The sequence below is a fragment of the Vanacampus margaritifer genome, chromosome 17 (genome assembly GCF_051991255.1).
Source record: "Vanacampus margaritifer isolate UIUO_Vmar chromosome 17, RoL_Vmar_1.0, whole genome shotgun sequence".
Lineage (NCBI taxonomy): Eukaryota > Metazoa > Chordata > Actinopteri > Syngnathiformes > Syngnathidae > Vanacampus > Vanacampus margaritifer.
In genome coordinates this window covers 9503796-9529166 of record NC_135448.1, presented here as the reverse complement: position 1 = coordinate 9529166, position 25371 = coordinate 9503796, and the positions used below count along the sequence as shown (strand labels likewise).

The window sequence follows — 25371 nt, the reverse complement described above, 5'->3', positions numbered from 1 at the left end:
CTCACATGAATTGTAGAAAAGGTAGTTGTAGATGCAATAAAGTAATAATGACAGCAGATGTGTATTTCAGCTCCATACTTTATTAAATAATCCACATAGTAAACATTGTCATCATGAAAAAGAAAAACAAATGCATGTTTTGTCTTCAAGTTTTCTTGTTGCTATTAGAGTGACACACTTTTAGTGACTTTATGAAAGTTCATTCAAGTTAATGTGCTGCTTTGTGTTAGAGAAAGGTAACCATGGGAACCCAGAGCGACTCGGCTGGAAGGGGAGATTTGAAATTTGAGTTATATTATATTATATTATATCTGCCCACTGTTGCCCCATGTGCCGCCATAAACGAAACTGTGAAACAATCTGTGTGTACGCAGGCTGCCTGGAGCTGCCTGAGACAAACACCACCGAGTACAATGGCCATCTTTGTGTCACCATCTGCTGCATTGATGGGAAAATCCATTGATCAATTTGCTAACGGGGGCCAGAGAGGTTTGCAACATAAAACAATGATAAAAACCTCAATTTCAAGTCATGTGAGGTTGTTAAAAGTAATAATTTTGCCAGAAGAAATCACATACTTTTCTATTTTATGAGCTCTAACAAATAAGTGTCAAATCTTTTTGTTTCCAGTGTTTCAAAGCATGTTGCCACTTAAAAGTCAGAATGGATGTTGACAATATGCTTATTAAAAACGTTTTTTTTTTTTTAAATGACCAACAAACTATTAAAACAAGAATTCATTATGTATAAAAAGCAAAACATGAACAGGTAATAAAAAATACAGTACATTTCTAAACTACCAGCCAGCATGCGTTCTACGACACAACACTATTACTTTATCCTATTTTTTTTTCTCTTCGAACTTGATATTTTTATTGTATTTTTTTTAACACACATCATATTTACATCAGTCACCATGTTAAGGCGATCATGCTAACCTGCAGCAGCACCATCCAATAATTTAACACAACTCACAGAGCTGTGGCAACTCAACACTTATTTATATTTTCTATTCTGTCTTCACTAGTGTTTTAGGAACTAGTTCCATTGTGACGCAAGTTACTAGGCGCTAGTTAGCATAGCATTTCCATGGTAGCGCCCATGTAAACTAGCATTACGGTAACGGCTAAAAACGATTTTGTTGGGTTTGCAGCTAATTTTAGTAAATGATGCAAATCTATATTGTTTCAAACTTTACATAACATTATTGTAATGTTCTGTATGTTACCGTTTTCCAGTTTCATCCAGTAAATTGCCAAAACAGCAAGAGGCTTCCTGGTCTTTATTGGAGAAACTGTTAGCTACAGTTAGCAGCTAGTTCCTAAACACGAGTGAAGAGTAAGACAGAATATTTTCCTTATAACACCTTCAGTTTAAAGTAGAAATTTCCTCCATTAGAAAACCAATTGTGACCAGTTTTGTGACCATTATTATTGATATCCTAGCTCTACTATTTAAGTTGAAATGGTTTTATTGGCGAATAGGATTTTTATTATTGATCATTTTCTGCCCCATCAAAATCCAAGTCCAATTTTTTTCAAAATAAAAGGAAAAATATGACAAAGCCAAATACTTTATGAATACCTCTAACACAATTTACAGTCTTATAACACTGACTGATGTTAATTGCCAGCCAGAATATTATGCACTTTAACATTGCAGTTGGCCATGGAATGACCCACTTTGGGTTTTAACTGTACTGTATGTGCACGAGAGAGTCTTCATTGCTATTGTTTTTTTGTTTTGTTTTGGTCTCTGTATCTCAAGTCGTCTCCACAGACACAAATTTCAGTTCCAAGCAACCATAAAGTTGTCATGATGCCACAGAGATACCACAGGCATCGTGTGCTTGCTGTCCCACAGGTAGATCTCAAAGGAGGCCTTTGATTGGATGAAGTGAATTAGAGCTCCAGCTGCGATGCCAGTTAATTGGCTTGGAAGCCGCTCCGCTCCGAGGAACGATTGGAGGAGCAGCTGCAGGATCCAGCTCGGGTACTGATTGGACAGAGGTACTAAAGAGGGGACAGTTGCCATTTTGTTCAAATCAGGGATGTTTGATAACACTTAACCCCTAGAGCGATACCAGTACAAGTAGTCTTGAGTATAAACCGATACTAAGTACTGATACCACTAGGAGTTTTGATACAAAAAAAATCCAACCCACAAAAGAAGCAATGACAGATCATATTGAAGATATAGCATATCGAATTTTCCTTAAAATTGCATGACATTAACAGCAATTTTCTATTCTAATTTCTAGTTCCTGATCGAAAACGGCCACAAGAGTACCGATTCCTGTATTCTTTTGTGTTGGCAAACCCAGGTCCAGAAAGTAAAAACCTTGTCACAGTTTGGCTTTTGCCCCTAGCAGGTAACTGACCACACGGGGAGCTAGCTAGGGTGCTCGCTAGCTAGCACCTGGGGCTAAAGCCAAACTGTGGTAGGGTTTTTACTTTCTAGACTTGGATTTGCCACTTCTGCTGGCTCCAAAAAAGGATGTTAGCGTGGCTCACTAACGAATCACATCCTGCACCTAAGAACAAGCTAGTGAAGTCAATTAGGATAATTAAAGAAGTCACACTGCATGTCATGCTCTGATTTCCTTGAAAAGTGGCGATATAACCTTTTAAGTTTGTCCTACGCGCTCATTAAATAAAAACAAATATGACAGACCTCGTGCCAACAATTCTGCCCTTCCTCGTCCTGACGATAGCTGGCGGGGTTGGGGCGTCACATCTAATGAACAGCTGAGTGTGTGCGAGGCGACACACAAGTGTCCTTGTCAAAACCGCGCAAGCGAGGGGGTGCAGAAGCAACAATGAGCCCAAAATGGCTGCCATTCGAAGGCCGAGAAAAGGCGCCTCTCTTTCTGCTTGTGAATCACGCATTCACTCGTATCTGCTTGACTGGTGTGACTCATGCGAGCCCCCTCGGGCGTGCGCAGAGGCGGGCGGGCGGGCGCTCTCGACTCCAGCGGGGCTCGGAATAGGCAGTTTTGGGCCGATGCGGCCTTCACTTTGTTAGACGAGGATTTGAAGGCTGAGCCGGGGGTCAAAAACTGCAGCGCTAGTGTGACATCAAAATCTCAGTGGATTCCGAACTGTATTCCAACCCCCCGCCCCCCCTCATCTCGTCATCCCTCGCTCCCTCTCTATCTGATTGGGCCGGAGGATTAGTGCTGGATTACCCACTGAGGGGACGTGCGCCACAATGTTTGGTTATGTGTGTTAAGGTCAAATGTTGTATCTTGTCATATGACTTTGGGGGAGCGGCAATGTCTGAGTGGAAAACAGTATTGTGCATAAATAGTAGGTCACCGCCTAGCTCTGTCAGCACGTAGTGTTTTAACCATCAATAGGATTCTGTAAAAATATATATTTTTTAAAAAATCTTTTAGTACGATCTGAATAAAAGTGTCTCTCACTATTTTAGTCAGAGCATGAATATGGACTGGCGTAAACATTTTTGACTGGCAAATACGTTCAAACTTATTTAAATATATTCAAACATATTTGTATAATAATTTATATCTTATAATAATATAATATTTATATAATAATGATATGCATATTTGCAAGAATGCGCAAATGTACTTGTAGGCTAAATGCTAAAAAGTTTTTTTTTTTAAACACCTGGCCTACATTATAACAATATGTTTGAAAATGACGTAATTAAACATTGTTTATTTGTAGTTTTTATGATTTAATATGTCAGCAGTGTATGATTTCTTTCTTTTTTTTTTCCCATAATGCCACGGGGTATTGACTTGTTCATATGCATACTTAGTAACAAAGTATTTCCAAGTATGTTCGAACATATTTGCATATCACCTTCGTGAGGGATACTGTACATGATCATTTTTTATAGATCTTTTTTTCCTCCATTTTATAGTAATGTAATATTCTGGAAAAATATGTATATCATATTCTACAGTTTGTAGTGTATTTGTGTTTATACATTATATGGCTCTCTTCTAAATGATTTTTTCCCCACTTGTATTGACAGTTGACATTTTATAGGTGGCCCAATATTTTTGCAAAGTACAAATTATATATATTAGCATATTTGTAATGTATTTAAAGTTTCAAATAACACTGAAAAGGAGCCATCTAAATGATATACCAGTGCAGCACGGCCGTGTTTAATATGCACATTAAGGATTAAAGTCAGTAGAGCACAAGTGCCAACGGTTCATCCCAGGGAATAATTCACATTCAGACTAATGAACTCGCAGTTTTAAGAAGCCTGTGGATGACGGATGAGAATGCGCTCATTACACGCTGAGCCAAATTCGGGGAACGGTGCGCGTGTGTCACGCTTTTATTCCCAGTCAAGATCACATGACGGGGCATTTAAAAGCTCGCCGTCCAGCACGGCCTGGATTAGCAGCCGGGCTCGGCGGGGGTTATTGAGTGGGCAAGAAGGGGCAGAGGTCTTGAGGGACGGGGGCGGGGCTGTCGTAATCGGCTAATCTAATTAATACGCGGGCTGCGGCGGCCTGTCAACAAGAAGCAGGGGAGCACTGGACGGGCTAAACAGCTGATGACCCTGGCGGCTGGCCACGGCGAAACTCGGTCACACATGCGGCCATGACACTACTACGACCACGAGAACACTGAAAAGCTCGCTGGTAAATTTGATGCGAGTAAAAATAGGCAACTGTCCCCTCAGGCCAGGTGACCCACAAAAGCCTGAACGCACACTCGCGCGGCGCCGACATGCAGCTGTTTCCTTCAGTCTGGGTCCATTTCTCCCACAATATCCAACTGTAGTCCTATGAAACTATCTGTGCCACATTTTATGATTCAGGCTGATGAAAATGTCAATCCAATCTGCTTGGATCTTTAGGTTACGACCACCGGAAATCCAGAGAGATCGGCGTCCTCCAGTCTGAGCCGCGCGTGCTGATTGATCACATTCAAAGAGAAGATGCTGAGGGATCCCGAGAGGCAGCTGAGACAACTGGAGCCCGGCGACACATGCTGCGCGAGGTTTGGAGGGACAGGTGGAGCAAATGGCTCCTGAATTCAAGTAAACGCAAGCAGATTTTATGGGTAAGCAACACAAATGGGACTCCAATTATTAGCCGCCCGTGGTTGATTCAGCAAAAGCGGGGCGAGGAAGTTGTGCAACTTAAATGTTTTTTTTTGTTTTTGTTTTTAAGGGCTGAACAATTTAACTATGTTCAAATGTGTATGTGTGTGTATATATATATATATAAAAACTAGAAATTAGAAATTTGAAGAATCGAAAATTGCCATTAATTTCATGCAATTTTAAGAAAAATACCGATACCAAGCACCAATACCACTACTACTTTTCATACATAAAATTTCCCCCCAATAAAACAATGACCGATCATTTTAAAGAAAGACCTACATATCATCGCTGCTAGATGGGAAAACACTTGTCCATTATTTTTTTTAAATGTTTTTGGGATGAAACTGAATGCAGAATCACAAAAACTTAAAAATTAAAAAAAAAAAATGGGGGGAAAAGGGACATAAGTGTTTTTCACATAGCAGCGATAATATCCCAATGTAGCATTATTCATATAGCATAAAATGAATGCGGATTTTTCTATTTGTCTAATTTCTAATTTTGATACCTTAAAATAAGTCAGTGTATCAGTCTGATACCGATACCTGGTATCGTTACTCACCCATACCTAATATTGGGATCTATAAGTCTTCCTTTAAAATTATTTGTCATTGTTTTTTTGGGGGTAAACATTTTATGTGTCAAGCGTACTAGTGGCATTGGTCCAAAAAAGTGGTATTCAACATCCCTAATTTAAATAAATGCATGCCATTGTTATGCTCATTTACTTGTATTTTAGTGCAAGTCTCAACTATAAAACCCCAAAAATGTGTATAACGAATCTCATATTGTCTATTTTAATACAGATTAATTTATTGCTTGGTTGTTTGAAAAAAAAAAAATCTGAAGAGTATCTTGAAAAATTATCGTGTATTGAATCACAATATCCGGGTGGGAAAAATCGCAATCAGATTATTTTTCATAATCGTTCAGCCCTGAACATTTCGATCTAAATTTCCAATGTCTATCCATGAATTGGCAACCAACATAAAAGATGTCATAATGAAATAAATACATATGGCAGCAGATGTGTTTGTCCGAAAAAACCCGAGAGGGTGCGTTCGAAACTCCTCTCACCGATCCAGAACCCGACTATAATCTTGCGGAACGCACCCCCCTTCGCTTTTCAGCTCTGCGAACACTTGCGTGAAAAAGTGCGGGTCGGCGTTGATCCGCAGCATCTTGCCGCTGGTGGCGTTGATGATGGCGAGGCATCGGTCCCAGAACGCATCTTTCCCCGCCTCCACCAGGAACGGCTTGAGCGGATAGGAAATCTCGTTGCCCATGTAGGAGTAGGACAAATAGAGGCACGTGAGCAGGATGGCCTGCAACTCGTGCTCCGACGCCACCAGGTCGCCGTCCACCACGTCTCGACACAGCATGTAGACGAAGACCACGTTGGCGGGCGTGACGAAGGCCTGGTCCTGCCAGCCCTGCAGCAGGAGCGAGCGATCCACGGCCCTCAGCCACAGAACGGGGTCGGACGGCGACAGGTGCTTGAGGCGGTAGCAGCGACAGCACAGGAACTCGCCCAAGCAGCGCAGCAGCTCGCTGGTGGACGCCTGGACGATGACGCGCTTCGGGGACGTGCTCAGCGTCCCCTGCGGAGCTTTCTTCACCGAGGAAAGCTGCTGCGGTTTCACGCAGCCGTACCCCTGACCCAGTCCCAGGCCGTACCCCAGCCCCAGGCCCAGTCCCGCCGGGACCTCGTAGCTGGTCAAGTTGGCACACGACAGAGACTTCCTCACATTCTCGTAGTTGAGATGCAGCACGGGATCCTTTTGGTAAATGTTGATGTTGTTGTTGTTGTTGAGCGGGTCAACGAGGCCAACGGGACCGTTGGGGCCTTTCTTGGAGTTGCCTTTCTTCTTGGTGGAGGCCACCAGTCGTTTCCACGTGAGCACCGGCAGGAAGATGGACTGGCCTCTCTTCAAGCCGCGCTCTTTCTGACTGTTGAGGGATCGGCTGCTCAGGCTCGGGTAATGGCTTAACGAGCCGGGTCGGTTTTCGTAGTAGCCCGGCTTGCGTGGGCCGGGTGACAGGGACAGTACCGTCCCCATGATGAGGATGAGGATGTCTTCAATGAATGACCGGAAAACTGCAACTCCAAAAAAAAAACAAAATCAGAATGTGAGCACAGTTTCTGCAATATTTAAGGCACTCAAAGCAAGAAAATCGACAACAATGCATTTCAGCACTTGTCGTCCGTTTCAAAGATGCTGATAAGACACAGACGAAATCTTGGGATATTCAGTATTGTGTTGTATTTGTTGAGATAATATCAGGCATAACAATTGTCACTGTCAACGGAGTGTTAAGAATTTGGAAAATTTTCTGGCCTTTAGTGTTGATTAACACTAGACTGTGCACAACTGGAGGCGCTTGTTGACGGAGCTTTGATATGTACTGTTAAATAGGGATATAATGATAACGGCAATATCGTGATATCGCAATAGTAATTTAAAACTGCCACAATATCGTCGTCATCATGTCACGATATCAATAGCAGCACATCTGTTTGAAAAAGTCAGGTTTAATTCCATTTGTGCAGTTGTAGCACCCTCCGGTGGGTAGTTTTTTTAGTGCCGTTTAATTTTCACAAGGCATGTTTTGGCCCTTCTATGTTTAAAATCCACGCTAATGGTCAGATAAAGGGAAACGTAATATGCTTGCGAAGCCAGTCAATATGTGGAGGAACTCAACTCATTAGCCTCAATATTAAGTGTTATTAGAGATTGTAGGTTGTTTATATGCATTGCTATTATGTACAAAAGCACAATATTGTGTTTTGTTTTTTTAGTATGATCTAATTTTTTTACAATATTGTGACATTTTTCGCCAACCTCCCCACAATATCGTGATAATTATAGTATCGTGAGCTTCATATTGTGATATCGTATCGTGATGTTTGGATATTGTTACATCCCTACTGTTAAACTCTATCATAAAATAAAATTAAAAATCAAATATTCTATCATGAACCCCCCCAACCCCCCTCCCTCCCTCTCTCTCTCTCTCTCTCTCTCTCTCTCTCTCTCTCTCTCTCTCTCTCTCTCTCTCTCTCTCACACACATTTGGTCACAAGTTCCAACATTATATCAATTAGGGATGGGTGACTACCAATACCATGTATCAGTATCAGGATGATAACTGGCCTTATTTCCAGGTATTGATTTCAAAGCCGATTGTAGAAGTTTTACGATCAGGAACTACAAATTAGAAATGAGCAGAACAGAAAATTGCCATTAATTTCAAGCCATTTTAAGTAAAAAATACTATATTGGGATATATTTTTTTAAAGTATGTCTTTTTTTTCCCATATGTTTTTTGGGGGGAAATCTTATGTATAAAAAGTATTAGTACAGTAGTATCGGTGTCCATTCACAAATTAAGTACTTGTACTACTATTGGTCTGGAAAAAGTGGTATTGAATCCCCTAATATAATTTTTTTTTTTGCTGTATATTATTGTCATATGACGAGCTTATAGTAAGTAGTTATGGTATCATCTCATGTACAGCCTAGAAGGTAGAATAGTGATATTTAGTAGAGTATAATATAGTATTGGTACTATTGTGACATTACCTCTCGTCAAATGAGCACACTGCATTAGAAGATAATATAGCTCATTAGTAAATTATCAGTCTGGCTCTCTCTAGCTCTCTCTAAAATGTACGACAAGTTTATATTGGCTTGCCACAAATCAATCAAATCAAAACAGTTTACAACAAAAATAATCAGTTCCACTCCTCAACCAACAATTCAAAGATGCTCACCTGCGAGTATCGTAGACTACACAAAGCCAGTTGTGTCGCAGTCCGCGCAGATGCAAACGCACTATAGTTAATGAAGAGTGTTTTTTTTCTCCCACCCCGGCACACAGAGGACAGGCACCAAAGTCACTCTTGTTGAAGCTTTGAGCCGCTCTTCACAGATGCAACAGCGCCTTGGCCATGCGGACGGGATGCGGTTGTCATCCTCCTCTCTGTGCGCCTTAAAGCCACCCGAGATACACGCGTGGAAATATTGCGATGAAATGTCTTTCCGTAAGCGTCTCCATGTTTGAAGACCTCCACAGTGTCTGCTGCTTTCACGCGTGTCTCATTCGATCAGTAAAAATTCGCTTCCTCCAGATCGGCATCCCCAAACGGAGCGGTGAGGGTCCCACTAGCCCCGCTCCTGGCAGACGGACCTACTGTGCGAGCTCTCGGGCATATTAGTCCGCTCCTCGCAGCCAGTGGGCACACACAGCGGCTCGTAGCCCCGCCCCCCGACTCATACCACAGACCAAACTGTACTGAGGTCAGTCAGCTGCAGCGCACGCACGGTCAAACCCATAAACTCTAATTTGGTGTTTCCCAATGGCTACCGTCCATTTGGCACCTGTACTCGGACTACCTCTTAATACACTAGATTGTAGACACAACCAATGCGTTACAAAACGAAAATTATATTTGAAATAAAAACATTTAATTGAAGTTGTACCTTCTTTGTTGTAGTTGTCTCGTGTTGTTGAAGACTTAAATGATCATATTGTGGTCGTTTTTATTTTACTAAGTACAGGTGTGCACTCCTTGCTAGGGTCAAGGGTTAAAAGCAAGATGGCTGCCTTAAGTTATTTTGTGTGTGAATGAAACGCAGACCATTGCCAACTTTTCTCCTTTCGCGATTGCGGTAGGTATTGTTGCACCGCCTAACATAGAAATGCTTCACCATATTTCAATTTAGTCAACAACTTTAAGAAACATCGTGAAAGAACACATCTTGCGTTGTCGACCGCCTCCTACAAAATGGCGGATACGTCGATGATAACGTCGCCCATTGAAACATTGCGATAACTAAAATGGACCACTAGATGGGGACGAAGCTCTCTTTTCTATTCAAATTCTTATTTTTTTAAATTGTATCATTCATAAGTAATTAGAATAGACATTCAAGAAATGAAATAATGTTTAGTGATGTAAGATGGAATATGTGAAACTGATATTAAGACATACACTAACCAGCTACAATATTAGGTACATAATTTTGTATGTACACATGCACTGTTGCATGTATCAATAACTATTTGCTAACTAATTGCAAATACATGCTGGCAACTAATCCTTTTGTAGTTCAGATAATATTACATAATAGTCTTCTGATAAGTCTGTGTTATACTGTAGGTCGAGTTGCTGCTACGAATTGTCAGGTGAAAAAGGAGCAGATGTGTCATGAGGAAAACAAAGTATCAACAAACCAACTTTCTCAGTTTTGTCTTAAGTGGTTAGATGATGTGAATTTAAGATTAATATCATTTCAGAATGGCCTTGCGACTAACAGTCACAACACGTGCACACTCTAATGTTATCCAGTACTGTATCAAAGCGTCCACCTTTAAACATAACAATTTACAGTATTTTCAAAAACAACTACAGATTAGATTCTGAAGCTAAAATTAAACATTTTTTAGTAATCAGTTCATTCCTCTTGACAGTAGCGCAGTTGTATGAGAACCGCATGAGATGGGAAGGGGGGCAATAAAACCTTGCATCTTGTTTTCCCAGGGGGAGGCAGAACTGTAGGAAGCTCAAGAAAAAAAAACACAGCAATCAAGTCGTGATGGGGAAGCGGTGATAAGAAGAGTATGTGGGCAGCCAAAAAGCAACGTAAACAGATTTTACAGACAACTATTGGATGTTAAGTTGACAGGTCTGCTGCGAAATAGACAAAAACTCAAAACAGAATCAAAGTGGGGCGAAAACATTTATTATTCAAAACAGCCGAATCATCAGTGTTGTTTGTTCTTTTCTTATACTTTATAGATTGCAAACGTTTAAGCCTGTGTGAAGTCAAATCAGCAGTAGTACACAAGCCCAATGCATCACATTACTCGATTTGTACTTTCTCTAGCTACACACACGCGCACACACACAGCTGCAGGACTCGACATCTCCTGCCCAGCTGACCCGGATACACTGACTGCCATGAAAAGAACTGTTGTTATCCACTAAAGAAGGATACACGCACGCACTCATGCACGAGCCAAACGAGTAAAGTCTCGTGATGCTTTTTGTCATCTAATTACCAATTAAATGTTTAATGATAACAGACCAGAAATGTGGATGAGTATGTTATTTAGATGGCAGTGTAATTTCGTCCAACATAAAAATTCAAAATGTATATTTTCTTTGCCAAATATTGTTTTGACCATTTCATTTTTTAATGAGTTCCTAGTTCCTTGCTCTACATTACAACCATTAAAATACTAATATGGTGAGTGGAATCCATCAATCAGCTTTGCGTCATTTTATGTCTGCAATCATGTCACAGAAGCACACAAGCATGATGTCCAGTGTTCTACTTTCTACTTACCTACTACCTACATGCACATTATCTTCATTGTAAACACATTTGTGAGTACGCCAAAACTGTCTCCCTCAAGTGAACACTTAACAGCATTTGAAGCTTTCAGCTCTCAAACAAAATGTCCTGTTCATTTTTCTTCCCTTTCCGTTTTTCTGTTTTATTTACAGAGGCAGAACATGAACATGAAGTCATCCTCAGTTCCCGGAACAAAGAAAGCCAGAGAAAGAAAAAAAAAAGACACGAAAATGATTCAGCATCACAAGGACGCATCAAAGCCAGAAGATCAGAAGGAGTGGAAGGGATGGAGACCCGGGGGCTTCAAGGTGAGGAGAATAAATTGAGGTTGGGGAAGTCAGGCGGGTTCACAAAGTGACATGTCTGCCCTGCCAGACTCATCTGTCCCTCTAATCTCCTTTTTAAGATGTGTGAAAAGCAGCGAAATTCAAGCAATTGGCTATCAAAACAAGTGCACTAGTTGACATCTGTGTGCTACTAGTAAAGTGATAGACATGAACTAGTATATGATATTACTAATAGTACAAGTGCAGTGTGGAAATATGTCACACATTGCGCAGTTGTTCAACTAGTATGCTGAATTTTCGTACTAAGCAAGAGAAGACAGCTTTATTTATACAGCACATTTAAAAGTACAACATTTGACTGACTTCACATCTGTTGGCAATTTAATCTGTGTGTGTGCAGCATAACATCCAGCTGCTGCTTCACCATGTTTACTTTGAATTCTAGGCTCCACTAATTGAGCCGAGTCTGCAGACTTCAGAGCCCTGCTGGGTTTATATTCCATTAGAAGTTCTTTAATGTCACGTACTAGTGAGGACGAAGAACCACAGTCAATCATGAACTTAAGATCAATAAGAAAGTCATATTTGTGTGCTAAACATTTCTAGGCCGTGGTGATGACTCGATAAAAAACAGTAACTGAGTGTGTCTGTGCCGCGTGATGTTCGTGAACTTGGGACAATTGTCATTCCTGTTCAGGAGTGAGGGGGGAAATCAACAAGACGGAGTTGCTGTTTGCCCCAGTTTCACATTCGAGTTCACAGATCAGGCACATGAAATAAATAAATAAATAAAATTCCACAGTTTGTAAATACACAATGATCATGTTTGTTTGACAAACAAAGCAATATTAAATTATGACAAATTACACTTTTTTTGAAAAAAAAAAAAAACATCACTTTGGGCCCTACCACATGAATTCAAAGTATCGTAGTATTATTCTTGGAAGTGGTGGGCAGCCTGACCTACATTTACAATCAACATTTTCATATTTGTACCATGAAATTCGTTTCCCAACAATATTTACAATGGGGCCCTGTGTGAAAAGTGACCACTAGATGTCGCTATAAGCATACAATGCAGCTGAAATGCATGCACCGTAGCACGCACACTATGGTGGCTCAGAGAGACCACACTCAGCAAGCCTACCTCGAGCATCTCGGCAAGCGAAGGCGACTTGGAGCCGGTATGAAGCCCAGAGAGCAAGCCGGATTTAGCCAAAGCAGCTAACAAACGTGGCTAGCGGTAGAAGCTAGTTTAAAAAAACAGTGACGACCAACTGCAGGCGGCGAAGCATGACAGCTTCTTGTAAAGTGAGACTACAGCCATCTAAAAATAATTAGTGATTACTAGATTTACGATTTTATATATAAATATACACACACACACACACACACACACACACACACACACACACATTTATGCGATAGGCTACAAAAAATGTTTTGCACACTTGACATAAATAGTCTTTTTTTTTTTTTTAAATTATGAATGAATTACTAGTTCACAACCTGATGGCGCAAGGAATCACTAATTGTCTTTTTAACCAGATTTAAAAATGGCTAGCTAGCTGCTAGACTAAAACGATGTCTGCATTTTTCTGTCCTCTGATTGGTTGTTCGGAGCAAGCCAAGGTTTCTATGAGCAAACATGTCTGTTGCGATCTGCACACGCTAATACTATCAGCACCACCGCTGTGTATGATATATTATTATAAGTTGTCATGTATTAGATAAGTATAGATTCTGAACTGATCACATTTTTGGTTAAATTTTAATTTTTGTATAGTTATGATGCTTTCCATTATGACACGATCACGATGGTGGGGCTATTAAGAGATGGAGTTAATTGAGTTACGTCGAGTTAATCTCTAATGGAGCCCAGGTACAACATGGCCCATCAGTTTATTTTTGAATGAGCCAAAACGCTCCTTGTCTGGTTTGTTTCATCATTCATGCAGCAATACTGCCCTCTAGTGGAATCTAAAGTCATTGCATTGTTGCGAGGTACAGTTCAAGTACTCTCCAGTAGAGGACGCTCAATGCATGTGGTGAAGCTCATGAGGGTTGCTATGCTTTTTGGTCGCTGTTGGTTCTACATGTGCATCAGAAACTTTTTTTAAATTTTAATTTTACTTAGTTTTGACATACAATAAGCCTAAAAACATGGCTGGTATGCGAATGCTTTACCGAATTCTGAACATATTCAGGTGAGCTGCTAAGGCAGTAGCATGCAAATATGCCCTTTAAATATTTTGAAACAATATCCTAGATGCATTTTTGCTACTCCATTTACTGCTTCCGGATTGCATTTAAACATGCATTGTCCATAACATTTAATGTATAATGTCATAGATACCGCAGATGAGGGAAATTAAATTAAATTGTTACAGCTGCACTATTCACATACACTCCTATTAATAATTTAAACAAATCATCAAGGTGAAAGCAAATACAAAGAGCATGCATTCAAGAAGAATACCCTTAAATCTGATGTTGCATGTCATTATGTGAATGTAGTCCAAGTATGCTACAAGGATATTTATAGAATTGGTCCAAAGTGGCAGGTACAGTGTATAATATTGTTGATGATTATGTAAATGATACAATGAACTCAAATAAACTCCAATTTGTTTATTTTTTTAAATATAATTTTGCTTTAAACTAATTTTAAAATGAGCAATTGTGTCATCTAGTGGCCAATAATTTGTATTATTAGAGTGTGGAACAATTTAACAATATGTTTATTTTTGTGGTGTACCTGTATTTACCGCACTCAAAATTACCCACAATGCACTTGGAAAAGTAGATGGTCGATGGATGCTCACTCAACAGGTTAGATTAATAACATGGACTACAAAATGCATAAAAGTAAGAAAACAAAATGGCGGAAGCGACCGGCGAGAGATGACTTGATTTAAAATATATACAACAAAATAAATAAAACACAGTTTAAAATAAATGTTGTTGTTTTTTTTATTTACAATAAATATTCTGGCATTTTAATGCGCCGGTGTGTCATGACTCATGACGAGTACCGTATGTGCCGTGGTGGTCACGTGATATGCGACGAATCAGAATGAAAGAAATTCAGCTAGTAGTCTACTATTGCTAGACCAGTAGTGATTTATTTACTTTATTTATTCTTTTTTTTTTTGGGGGGGTGATTACTTATCTACTAAAGCACTTTGACATTAAGTTGTATTTTTAGTATGTGCTGTATACATTAATTTTTTCGTAAATATTGCCTTGTTTGACAAAATAGAAACAAGATTTAATCACGAAATAGCAAAATGTTCTTGAGTTACTACTAATAAGTTTTGCATACTCAAAAGATACATCAAAATTATGACAAATGACTCATAAAAGCATACAAAGTTACACCAACTTCCAAATTTAACTTAGTTGTAGCTTTTATAAAACTTTGAGTATTGGTGTACTTAATCTATAACGGGATAACGGTGGACATTCAAACACAGCCTCTCTCTTTGACTTGGGGGTTGTGGGGGGTGACAGGGTCAAACCTGTTAACCCCCCCATTGAAGAACATATCATCAGTGGGTGTTCTCTACACCTTTAGTCACACAAACACACATCCTGATCCCACAGGCAGAATATAGCTGTCAACACACGGCAAACATTTGATCCGGCCCGGGGATCAGCCTACTGATCCTCACCCCCATTAGCTCAATACGTTTCACCTCATTGCTTGCATTTTACTGTCTGCACTGAGTAGAAACTTCCAGGCATGATTTATACCCATAAAGATGACATATAAACAACCTTAGCTTGGGCTAATGGATGCTGTTAAAGTAACAAAACACAACATTAGATGTTTATAGGGTGTGATGGGATTTATAGTTCCAGAGAGAGAATCCTTTCAGCCCCTGCTTTGGGGACAACTTATTTGTTGTTAAAGCGCCGCCCGTGGTGTTAACCTATGACCCCGCTGCTCCCTGACCCTCGGGAAGACAGCTCCATCCACGCGTCAGGGAGAAGGCCTGTCACGGAGGAAACATGCAGGACACTGGCGGGGCTGCTGGGGGGGGCAGGCGGACAATTAGTGGACCGCTGAGCAAAAAGACAGCCCGAGTAAAGAATGTCAGGCCACCGGATGCATCAAGTGTCTGCAGGAAAAGTGTGAATAGAGGCACAGACTGGAGAGACGAGGGCAGATTAAGAGCTCGGGGCAATGGTCCGTGTGTGTGCACTGAGCATGTTACCGCTTCATCGATTGTAAATCTAAGCAATAGGGATGTAACGATAACGGCAATATCGTGATATCGCGATATTAAAACTGCCACAATATATCGTTGTCGTCATGTCACGATATTAAAAGCATCACATCTGTTAAAAAAAAAAGTCAGGTTGATTTCCATTTGTGCAATTTAATTTTCAAAAGGCATGTTTTGGCCCTTTTATGTTTAAAATCCACGCTAATGGTTAGATGAAGGGAAAAGTAATATGCTTGTGAACCGAGTTAATATGTGGGGGAACTCGATGTGTGCGTGCATTAGCAAGTAAGTGCCTCAATATTAAATGTTGTTTGTATGCATTGTTTTAATGTACAAAAGCACGATATTCTGGGAGGGTGGGGGGTGGGGGTTGTTCGTATGCGCTAATTTTTTTACAAAATTGTGACCTTTTTTTATCGTCAGCCTCCCCACAATATCGTGATAATTATTGTATCGTGATCTTCACATCATGATAATATCGGGTCGTGATGTTTGAATATCGTTACATCCCTAAAAGGAGCAACAGTAATGATAACTGTAAAATATGTATGACAAATGGAAACTGTCTGAGAAGCAAAACGTTCCCGCTATAAATTTTTGTCAACATACAAATTATTATAATTATTATAACTACTTTTGTTTTTATTTTTATAATTTTATTTTTATTTAATTTAAAAAAAAACATAATTTTTAAAATTTTGTCGATATGGTTTGCATTAGGGGAATTGAGGACAGAGATGCTCAATCTTTGGTGCATAATTAATTAAACTAACACATTTTCTGTTTGACTTAGAACAAATAGTTTTGCGGTAGTAAAAGTTAATTAATAAAATTGTGTTTGTTTAATTAATGTAATGAAAGATGATTTTAGGTCAACTTACTAGGAAGCAGGGGTGTCCAACTGTCCAAAAGTTTTCCTTCGAGGTGCATAAAGAGAAATCAAAGGATGAATGGGCCATTTTGATAGTGTCCAACAGTATTTATTATTATTATTATTAAACACAATCAATTAAGTGATTGGTTGATTAAATGCCCTTTCCCCAAAAAACAAAAACAAAACAAAACTGGTCCTAACTGGTACTAGGGAAATGTTGAAATGAGTTGAGGAGCCTCATTTAAAACAAATTAGCTCTTTATTGCCCTCCTGTGGCATCCCTAGAAAAGTACAGTATAATCTTTTTGTGAGGGCGTCTGTATAATTATACTGTATAATTATGTAAAACTGTTTATTATACTGTACAAATATTTGTTCATGTAATTATTTAAAATAAATCAACTTAATAAATTCAATGTAATTAACCCACATTTGTAAAAAAAAAACAAAAAACAAAAAAACATTAATGCAACAAATATTAATAATAAAAATAGAATAATAATAAAATGAAACATTATAGGACTCACTCATGCCTATATAAATTATAAATCTATTTCCGTTTCCATCTGTTGTGTCCACATATCCTTGCTGCGGACGTGACCTCATGTTTGTGTCTGTGGACTGAATGTGCTGAGGCTGTTTTTTTCTTCCATCAATGGCATTTTCATACTGTCAAGGGGAATGTGGAAGTGGGTGAGCACAAACAGCCTCGCATGCATCGAACAGGGTCACATTATCATCAAAGCCCGTCGCCTCCAACGTGATATGACTCGGGCCGAAAAAAGGAAGAAAAAAAAAAAAGACAGACATCTAGCATTCTTGAGCCCATTCCACCAAGTACAATAACTTCCTAGAATTCTTCGACCCTCGACAGCGGAGCCAGGGCACATCCTGTTGTCCACGCAGCACTTCCTGCCAATGGCGCTGGCTCAAATCGGCCTCGTTGCCACGGTGACATGAACACACTGTAACTTGCCGTGCGCACAAACCGGTAATGCTGGCACGGAGTGCAAAGACCTGGCAGGAGACACAAAGAGAGATTACGTGGGGATCAATTAGCTAATGTGTGCGCGATTCGTGCAAAAACATCCTACGGTAGCTGTGCTTGCATTCTAATGTGTTGTCGCACACTTATTGAAACGTCCAGCTGCCTCCTGTTTTTGAGACGTTGGGTCATTTTCACATTTTAACGTCTTGTTTGTTTGTTGGCAGCTTCCGCAGAGTAATCCTGGCTTCCACTCCGCATTGTTCAAGCAGGTTTTCTTTTGTGCAAAATCTGAAGCAGGACTCATAAGAGGCCATAAAGCAGTACAAATACAAACTGAAAGAAGAGCTGTTTAATGAAATGTTGAGCAGGTTGTAACATGTGTCTTTAAATGGTTGGAGGACTTTATTACTTTTGACAAGTAAGTCTGTTTTGTTTGGTTGCTAGTTAGCGGAATTATACACATATATTTAACTGATTTCCAGGAAAGATGCGAATGACTGAAAAGGAAAAAAATAAAAATAAATGTAATAAAATATCGAGATAATTATACTTTAAGTCTGTTTTCTTTAGAAAATAATTAGTTTAAATTCACACTTAAATAAAAATTACCTTTGTATTTATTGTTCCACAGGTCACATGGTTACACATGAAGTTGCATCATGAAGATCCCTGCAGGCCATGGGAAGTAAGTTTAATCTTCTTTTTTGTATATTTAATGATACTTTAACTTTAACTGGTAGGTTAAAATCTTGACACAGTCCTGTTATCTTTATTTTGTATTATTTGTTTATCTTTAAAATACATATTGTCAAGTGCGCAATGCTAACATGCTACTAGCACAAATGCAATGAGTCTCAAAAATCTCCAAAGAGGAGTTTCAGTACAATAAAACAATGACAAAGTTGCCTGATCTGATCCAATAGATTATGAGTTCACTTTAGTGTCAGATCAGATTTAAAGATTAGAAAATGACATTTATTTCGAGTTACAACAAAACAAACGGTGCTGATTTGGTGGAATGTTCGTAAAAATTCAGTTTTGTTACGAGAATCAAGTCAATGAATTTTGGATGAAATTTCTGTTTTGTTTGTTTAGTCTGATGATTGTGCAGGAAATCAATCAGAGGGAGAGAGTTGAGGGGTTTAGTTGTGTGATTTTAATAGTGGTTGAGCAAGTGCACTAATTCAACTGATGTATTAATTTGAGGCTGCGATTGACCAGTCCAAGGTAATCAGCTCACCTGTGACCCCAATAAGGACAAGTGCTACAGAAAATGGATGGTTGGAAGAAAAGGAGGAATGTTGCAAAGTCTCATGGAATGCGGATCAGTAACCACTCAGAATGTACCAAGATGGACAAACGAGATGGTGCCCGACGATGACATCATGCATCCAAAAGGTGATACTGCCTCACCCCCTGCCGCGGTTGACTCATTTGCCAAAACCAGTAAACATGGAGGTTAGCAGGAATGCCCAGACCCTTATTTGGGAATGTGACATCCTTCACCTAAGTGGGACATGAAAAAATGAATAGTTTACTCAATCGCATTGCATCTCTGACCGAACATTCCTTGGACGTGAATCAGTTATTCAGTGGAAAAATACGCACATTTAAAGATGAGGGTGTTTGGTTTCTATGTGACCAATCCCCTATTTTGTCATTCTTGTTAGATTTCACAGCCTTTGGATATCAGATGTCACGCCGGATGCCGATTATTATCCAGCTAACCCCCATGTGACCAACCCCAAACAATTGTCAACAGTTTTACAAAGCTGCAACACAAATGGCCGTCCATCCATTTTCCCAAATTCATGGAACAAATATTCGAATTTAGGCTATAAACGTTGGTCAGTACTTTGATAGTGATCAACAAAACTTTCCGTAGGTGTCTTGCTTCTTCGCTCTTTGCTCTTCAAAGCGCATCAAACGTCACTTAAATATGCTGTGATCTTCCAAATGCCTTCCACTGCGGGGCATCGTGTACGGGAATGCTGCTTCGTGTCAGCGGCTGTCAGTCCTTCTTCGTGTGAACAAAATTATGATGTCATGGGGTGGGAGCTTTCCCAGCAAAATCGGCATTGTTGTGGTAGCACAACTAGCTAGCTGGCCAAATGAGAGCATATTATTGCTGCGTACTAGCCGCCCAAATGGAAGCATGTAAAGATTGAACAATAAGGGGCCCAGGATTTACCCCTGGGGAACCCCACAGGTCATAGACATTTAGCTAGAGAGATTTATTTTCAACAACTAATTTTGTTCGTACTTCAATAAGATCAAATGTATACAATATTGGACTAGGATGTCTGTGCCATTGTGGGTGTGCTCATGATTTTTTACACAAATGAATATTATCTGTTCATAGTAATCTATGGTAATTTATGGTACTTGATTAATAATTACAGTCACTCAAGTAATATTAATATAACGTCTCCATCCATTATCTATAGCATTTGTCCTCATTATGGGCGAGGGGCACATATGGGTAGGTCATGAGCCAATTGCAGGGCTAATGTATATAAAATTTTTAAATAATAATAAAAATAATAGATAATAATAATAATAATAATAAATTAGTGCGTTAAATTGTTTGTTAATTAAAAAAACATATTTTTAACATGCGTTTAATGACCGTCCCTCACCTGGAAAGCCAGTACTGGCTGAATTCCAGTCGCAACGCAGCAGACGCAGACAGCAATAAATTTAATAACAATGCATATATTTGTGGAGACTGGGGTCAACTTTGAAAATTGTAAAATACAAATTTAAAACTGTTACTTGATGTTAAAGATTAGATAGCTCTTAATATGAAAAGAATAATGCAACGTTTTACAAATGCAAGTATGCCATCTAGTGCCAGAAAAATGACCAACACAAATCAATATCACACTCGTTTATTACAGTACAATACATCTTTTAAAATTTCAACAAATTTTTATGAATTATGAAATTACTGTATCAGTGACTAAAAGATGCAGCCATATTTCTTTTATTTTATCCCCCCCCTTTTATGTTAACGTTAATGTTAATGTTAATGTTTTATGTATGAAAACTTAAAAAATATATTTTATTGTACATTTTGTTGTACATTTACAACAGATATAAAAGACGTATTTGCGATTAATCGTGAGTTAACTATTGAAGTCTTGCGATTAATTACGATTATTTTTTTAATTTAAACCCAAAAATAAAATAAAATGCATGCCATTGCCTCTATTAATCCAGACATGTAATTCAAGCCGTTTACAACGTCACATCACGCTCGCATGCTTGCAGGTCTTGAACTGAGATTTGAGGTTTTACAACAAGCAAACCACAATCTAATAATCTAATCTAATCCAATAATGTGTACCATATGAACTTCTACTTAAACATACCTCAACTGTGAATGTATTTCTCTGCAGGGCCAAGAGGAGTATTTATTTCCCAGACCAAGATAATGATTAACAAAAGCTCAACGTGCCACCATCATATCCTGAAGAATGGCATTTTTCACCCCACGTCATCGCTGAAAACGTCACAACTGCTGGTTCCAGATGCTCAGAAGTCGGTAGCTGCAGATGCTGCACAGGAGCCGGTAAAGCGTGTTGCCTTGGTTGCCTGGCTTGTTGACAAAACACATAATAGCACTATTACCTTCAGATCGACACCGACAGTGCATTTATTTTTATGACTACTGCAATTGCCCTCATCCTGAGAAGTGAACTCAGCCAAAACAACCGAGGTAAACTATTAGGAGATTCTTTGCACAAAGTTAAAAAAAAAAAAAGAAAAAAAAGAAGAAGAAGCTTGAACTCATTTGAGTTTTTAAATAGTTTTGTAATGGTTTCAGTTTGTTGCGGTATAAGTAGAAAATAAGGTAAGAAAAATTCACTTAGTACTCAAACCATTCTTGTATTAGATATATATGATGCAGTGATTGGTTAAGCACTGTGCCGTGACAGTAGTGTGCCGTGAGAGATCGTCAGGTGTGCCGCGGGAAACGATCCAATTTCACTTAATTGGTCTCTTGCAAGAATACCAGCATTGCATTCAACAAAACAGTCCCGGATTTGTCTCCAAGTCAGTACATTTGTCAGTAAATGTCGTTATGTAACATTTTTTGTGTAACGTTACAAATACATCATTAATATGAAAAGCATCAAGACGTATCATTTATAACCACTAAAAAGTGATCTAATATTTTAAGCTTTAATTATCATATGTGAGAATGCTTTTGTTATTGTGATTTTTATTCTCCACACTTTTTTTTTTGCCGTCAAACAACTCCCACATAATATTAACTTGCTTCAAAAATTCACGCCTCCCGGGGTATATATTTTTCGATTCAACTGATATCAACTTTTCCCCATTCATTTTCTATGGGACTGACATTGAACTTTTTCTAAGTACTACTTTCCACACCCACTTCCATGCATACCGAACTGATCATCATTGCCAGGTGCCTGTTACTGCTCAATCTCGCAGTTGGTAAAGTCCATTGTCCAGTAACCAGTAGGTTGCAGGTTTGAATCCCACCTCCGACTGCACATTGCCAATATATCCATGGTGGAGAACCTGGGTTCAAACCCCGCTTGGACCACATTTTAGTGCATTCGATGGTTCGATACCAACAGATCAGGAAATGTATTATAATTTCACTGAAATGATTACATGCATGTTAGCTTTCAGCAAGTAAGGTCAGTGCTTAGAGCAATTGTCTCCCTCCACGGAGAACCTGGGTTCAAAACCCGCTTGGACCGGTCCGATACCAACTGGCTCTCATATCAGGAAATGGATTATAATTTCTCTGAAATGATCATATCCTACGTTAGACAGATTGCAGTTCAAGTTTTCTTTTTATTATTTTTTCATTTAACTACAAGTAAACATTTGTAATTGTCACATAATGTATCTTTCAATTGACTTCCTAAGCACATGCATTCAAATCTTAGCATTCCCACACAATTTCTGCAGAAATTGCACTTTGTCTAGTTTAATGCGAAGTTTCTCATTAAACAGCCAAACTACTTTTTGCCATCTGAGTTATACAATATCCAATTAAGCGTTTGGAGGAAGTGAAAACTGGAGGACCAGGAAGTTGGCGAATCACCTGCAACACGTTAGCGAGTGTGCTTGGTTGTGTCCATAGCAACCGTCGTAGTCACTTTGATTGGCTAAAAGGAGAGCACGTGCGTGTTGGAATTCAATCTACCGAGGAAAATACTTAACATGACGTTGTTTGCTTCGTAAGAACTTTGTATTTTCTTAGTCAACGCGCTATTTATACAGGGTTTTCATTTTTACGATTTATTTTCTCTTCAGAGACAGCCCTGCTCCTTTTAGTGAGTTCCACGGAACAGGTTTGTTGTTGTGATTGCTGGGGAACTCCTCGTAAAGGAGTGGTGGGAATGTTGCTTTGGCTCATAAAGCAAAGTCCTCGGGGCATCAAAGTTCACAGAGATCGAATTCCCTCAAATGACACGGCAGAGTGATTTTATGGTCTTAAGGATTTAAAAAAAAAGCTCTTTGAGCTGTTGGATGGTCACGTTGTGTGTTCTTTACAATATGGACTGAATTGAACTGAAATCATTATTCAAATGAACTTTACAGCAATCTAATTGGTCGCCGTATTATATTTGTTAATTGTTTTTTGTCAGCGCTTCAGTCACTAGTCGGCTTATTATGTAAAAGCTTTTATCAGCATTGAAAACAATTCATCTACGTTTGTGATGATTAAAAGTCCTTAGAGTGCAAGTTTGTGAAAACCACAAGCATGTTTGAGAAGATTCATTTTGCTTTTCAGTGCTGTTGGACTTGCGCCAGCAACAGCGGAGCATACCAGCGTGCATTATGATAAACAACAAAGCTTCTTTAATTACGCAACGCAATGGATGTTTGACAGAGATATATTTTTTTATTTTTCTCACAATATTTTCCACGCAGAGGCTCGAAAGATGGTTGGCTATAATTACAAGTGGACCCACAGTTGTGCGCAATTTCCTTTACATTCGTAAGACCCGTTTCTTGCGTGTGTGTGTGTGTGAGGGCGTTCACGTCAAAGGATTTAACATGAGATTGCATTCCAGGAGTTGTTGTCATATGTTTTCCATGACATCAAAGCTGTGTGAAGACTTTGAAAAGGGCAAAATCGTTGTCAATTAGCAAGAGCGGCGAGTGTTATAATGCGCTTGTGTGTTGTGGAACAAAATAAGTAAGTTTATGCAGGGGTCAACCGTAAACATTTCTTGACAATAATATGTTATATGTGACCTCACTATTTTAAACATGAGATTATGATTAATATTATATTTGTGTAATATGAGTTATGCAGCAAAATCCAGCCGTTTTGAATCCATGTCAGGGGGCGGCCATTTTGCCGCTGTCGACTGAAGATGACATCACAGGTGCTCAGGGCTCAGGCAACGACCAATCACCGCTCACCTGTTTTCTGAATCGGAGCTGTGATTGGTTGTTACCTGAGTCTTGAGCAACTGTGTGATGTCATTTTCACTCGACAGCAAATGGCAAACGCAATATTAACCACAATCGCATTTAGAGTAGCGGGGCTGCGTAGAACTTCCCCTTTAATGACTCGTTTACTGTAAAGGGGCAGCAGTTTGATACACACTTGGGAAATAACAGTACGTGTTGAGTTTAGAGACTCCATTAGACATGTGAGTTTACATTGGTCGGTTATTATTAGGTTTATTCATTACCGGTATTTTTATGAGGCAACTTACGACCCTTTGGTTCCACATTGAGACGAGTTCTTATCTGCTGTGCTGCAGGGGCCACTGTGCGGTTCCTGTTATTGCGGTCCCTCCGCGCTCCGGCTCTTATGCGCGGCCTATGCCGGCTGCCGCCTCACTCCTGCCTTTTCCACTGGCTGGCAATTCAGATTGTACAAGCCCCGATGGCAAAAAATAAGGATTGTTTGTTATTACAATGCCATTCCACAGCGGCTTGAGCGTGTGTTGTTTTGACTCTGAGAACAATCAGCTGTTGCCATAATGTCGTCTGCCTCCCTCCCTGCTTGGCTCACCTCCTCTCTTCGGTTTATTTACGGTGAAGATTCCTCAAAAATGTCAGGTTCATGTTCTGAGCTGTTACTGGAAATGTTAACGTTTTCATGAAATCGATCAAGAAATGTTCCTGTTGTTGAACTAGAAGCGATTGCGAAATGCACAAACCAACCACAGCCTAATGAGAGCCCTAATACATTACCTGTTATAAGTCAAATCTGCCCTAGTGAACTATAACACTCATAAAATTACAGTTTTATGTTATAGCAGGCGCCTTCCTTATTCTTATTCTAATCTTCCATTTACGTCATAGCGGTTGGAAACAAATCATCAATGCGTACCTTTATCTGGATCGACACCGGAATTTGTTGGCTTTGTCCTTGGCTCGCGTGACATGCTTCTATGAAGTTACACAGAACTGAGTTACGTTGACTTTGCAAACAAATTAACTAATCAACATCAATAAAATGGTACAGTATTATAATGGTTGCATATTACAGCGGTGTATATTTTCACTGCCCCATATT

General features: G+C 39.4%; 2 protein-coding genes across 15 annotated transcripts in view; one reads left to right on the top strand and one right to left on the bottom strand.

Moving 5' to 3' along the window:
* The window catches only part of myo1g (myosin IG), a 124421-nt gene that overhangs the window by 76687 nt on the left and 22363 nt on the right, over positions 1 to 25371 (top strand). For 11 of the 13 annotated variants that reach the window (XM_077547957.1, XM_077547959.1, XM_077547954.1 and 8 more), the window contains 7 exons: positions 375 to 489; positions 1864 to 2009; positions 4849 to 5054; positions 11615 to 11770; positions 18475 to 18528; positions 19050 to 19241; positions 21245 to 21417. The gene's annotated coding sequence lies outside the window, so the exon portion shown is untranslated. The remainder of the gene's footprint in view (positions 1 to 374; positions 490 to 1863; positions 2010 to 4848; positions 5055 to 11614; positions 11771 to 18474; positions 18529 to 19049; positions 19242 to 21244; positions 21418 to 25371) is intronic. The other 2 variants (XM_077547950.1, XM_077547949.1) reach the window with 2 other exon arrangements.
* LOC144036948 (cyclin-dependent kinase 5 activator 1) lies at positions 61 to 9339 on the bottom strand. 2 transcript variants are annotated; one of them, XM_077547970.1, is made up of 2 exons: positions 8876 to 9339; positions 61 to 7204 (listed from the first exon to the last, which is right to left on the bottom strand). In XM_077547970.1, the coding sequence occupies exon 2, from the start codon at positions 7158 to 7160 to the stop codon at positions 6174 to 6176; it is 987 nt and encodes a 328-aa protein (XP_077404096.1). In that variant the 5' UTR covers positions 7161 to 7204; positions 8876 to 9339; the 3' UTR covers positions 61 to 6173. The 2 variants fall into 2 exon arrangements, with proteins under 2 accessions (XP_077404096.1, XP_077404095.1); XM_077547969.1 differs by having other exon boundaries at positions 61 to 7198.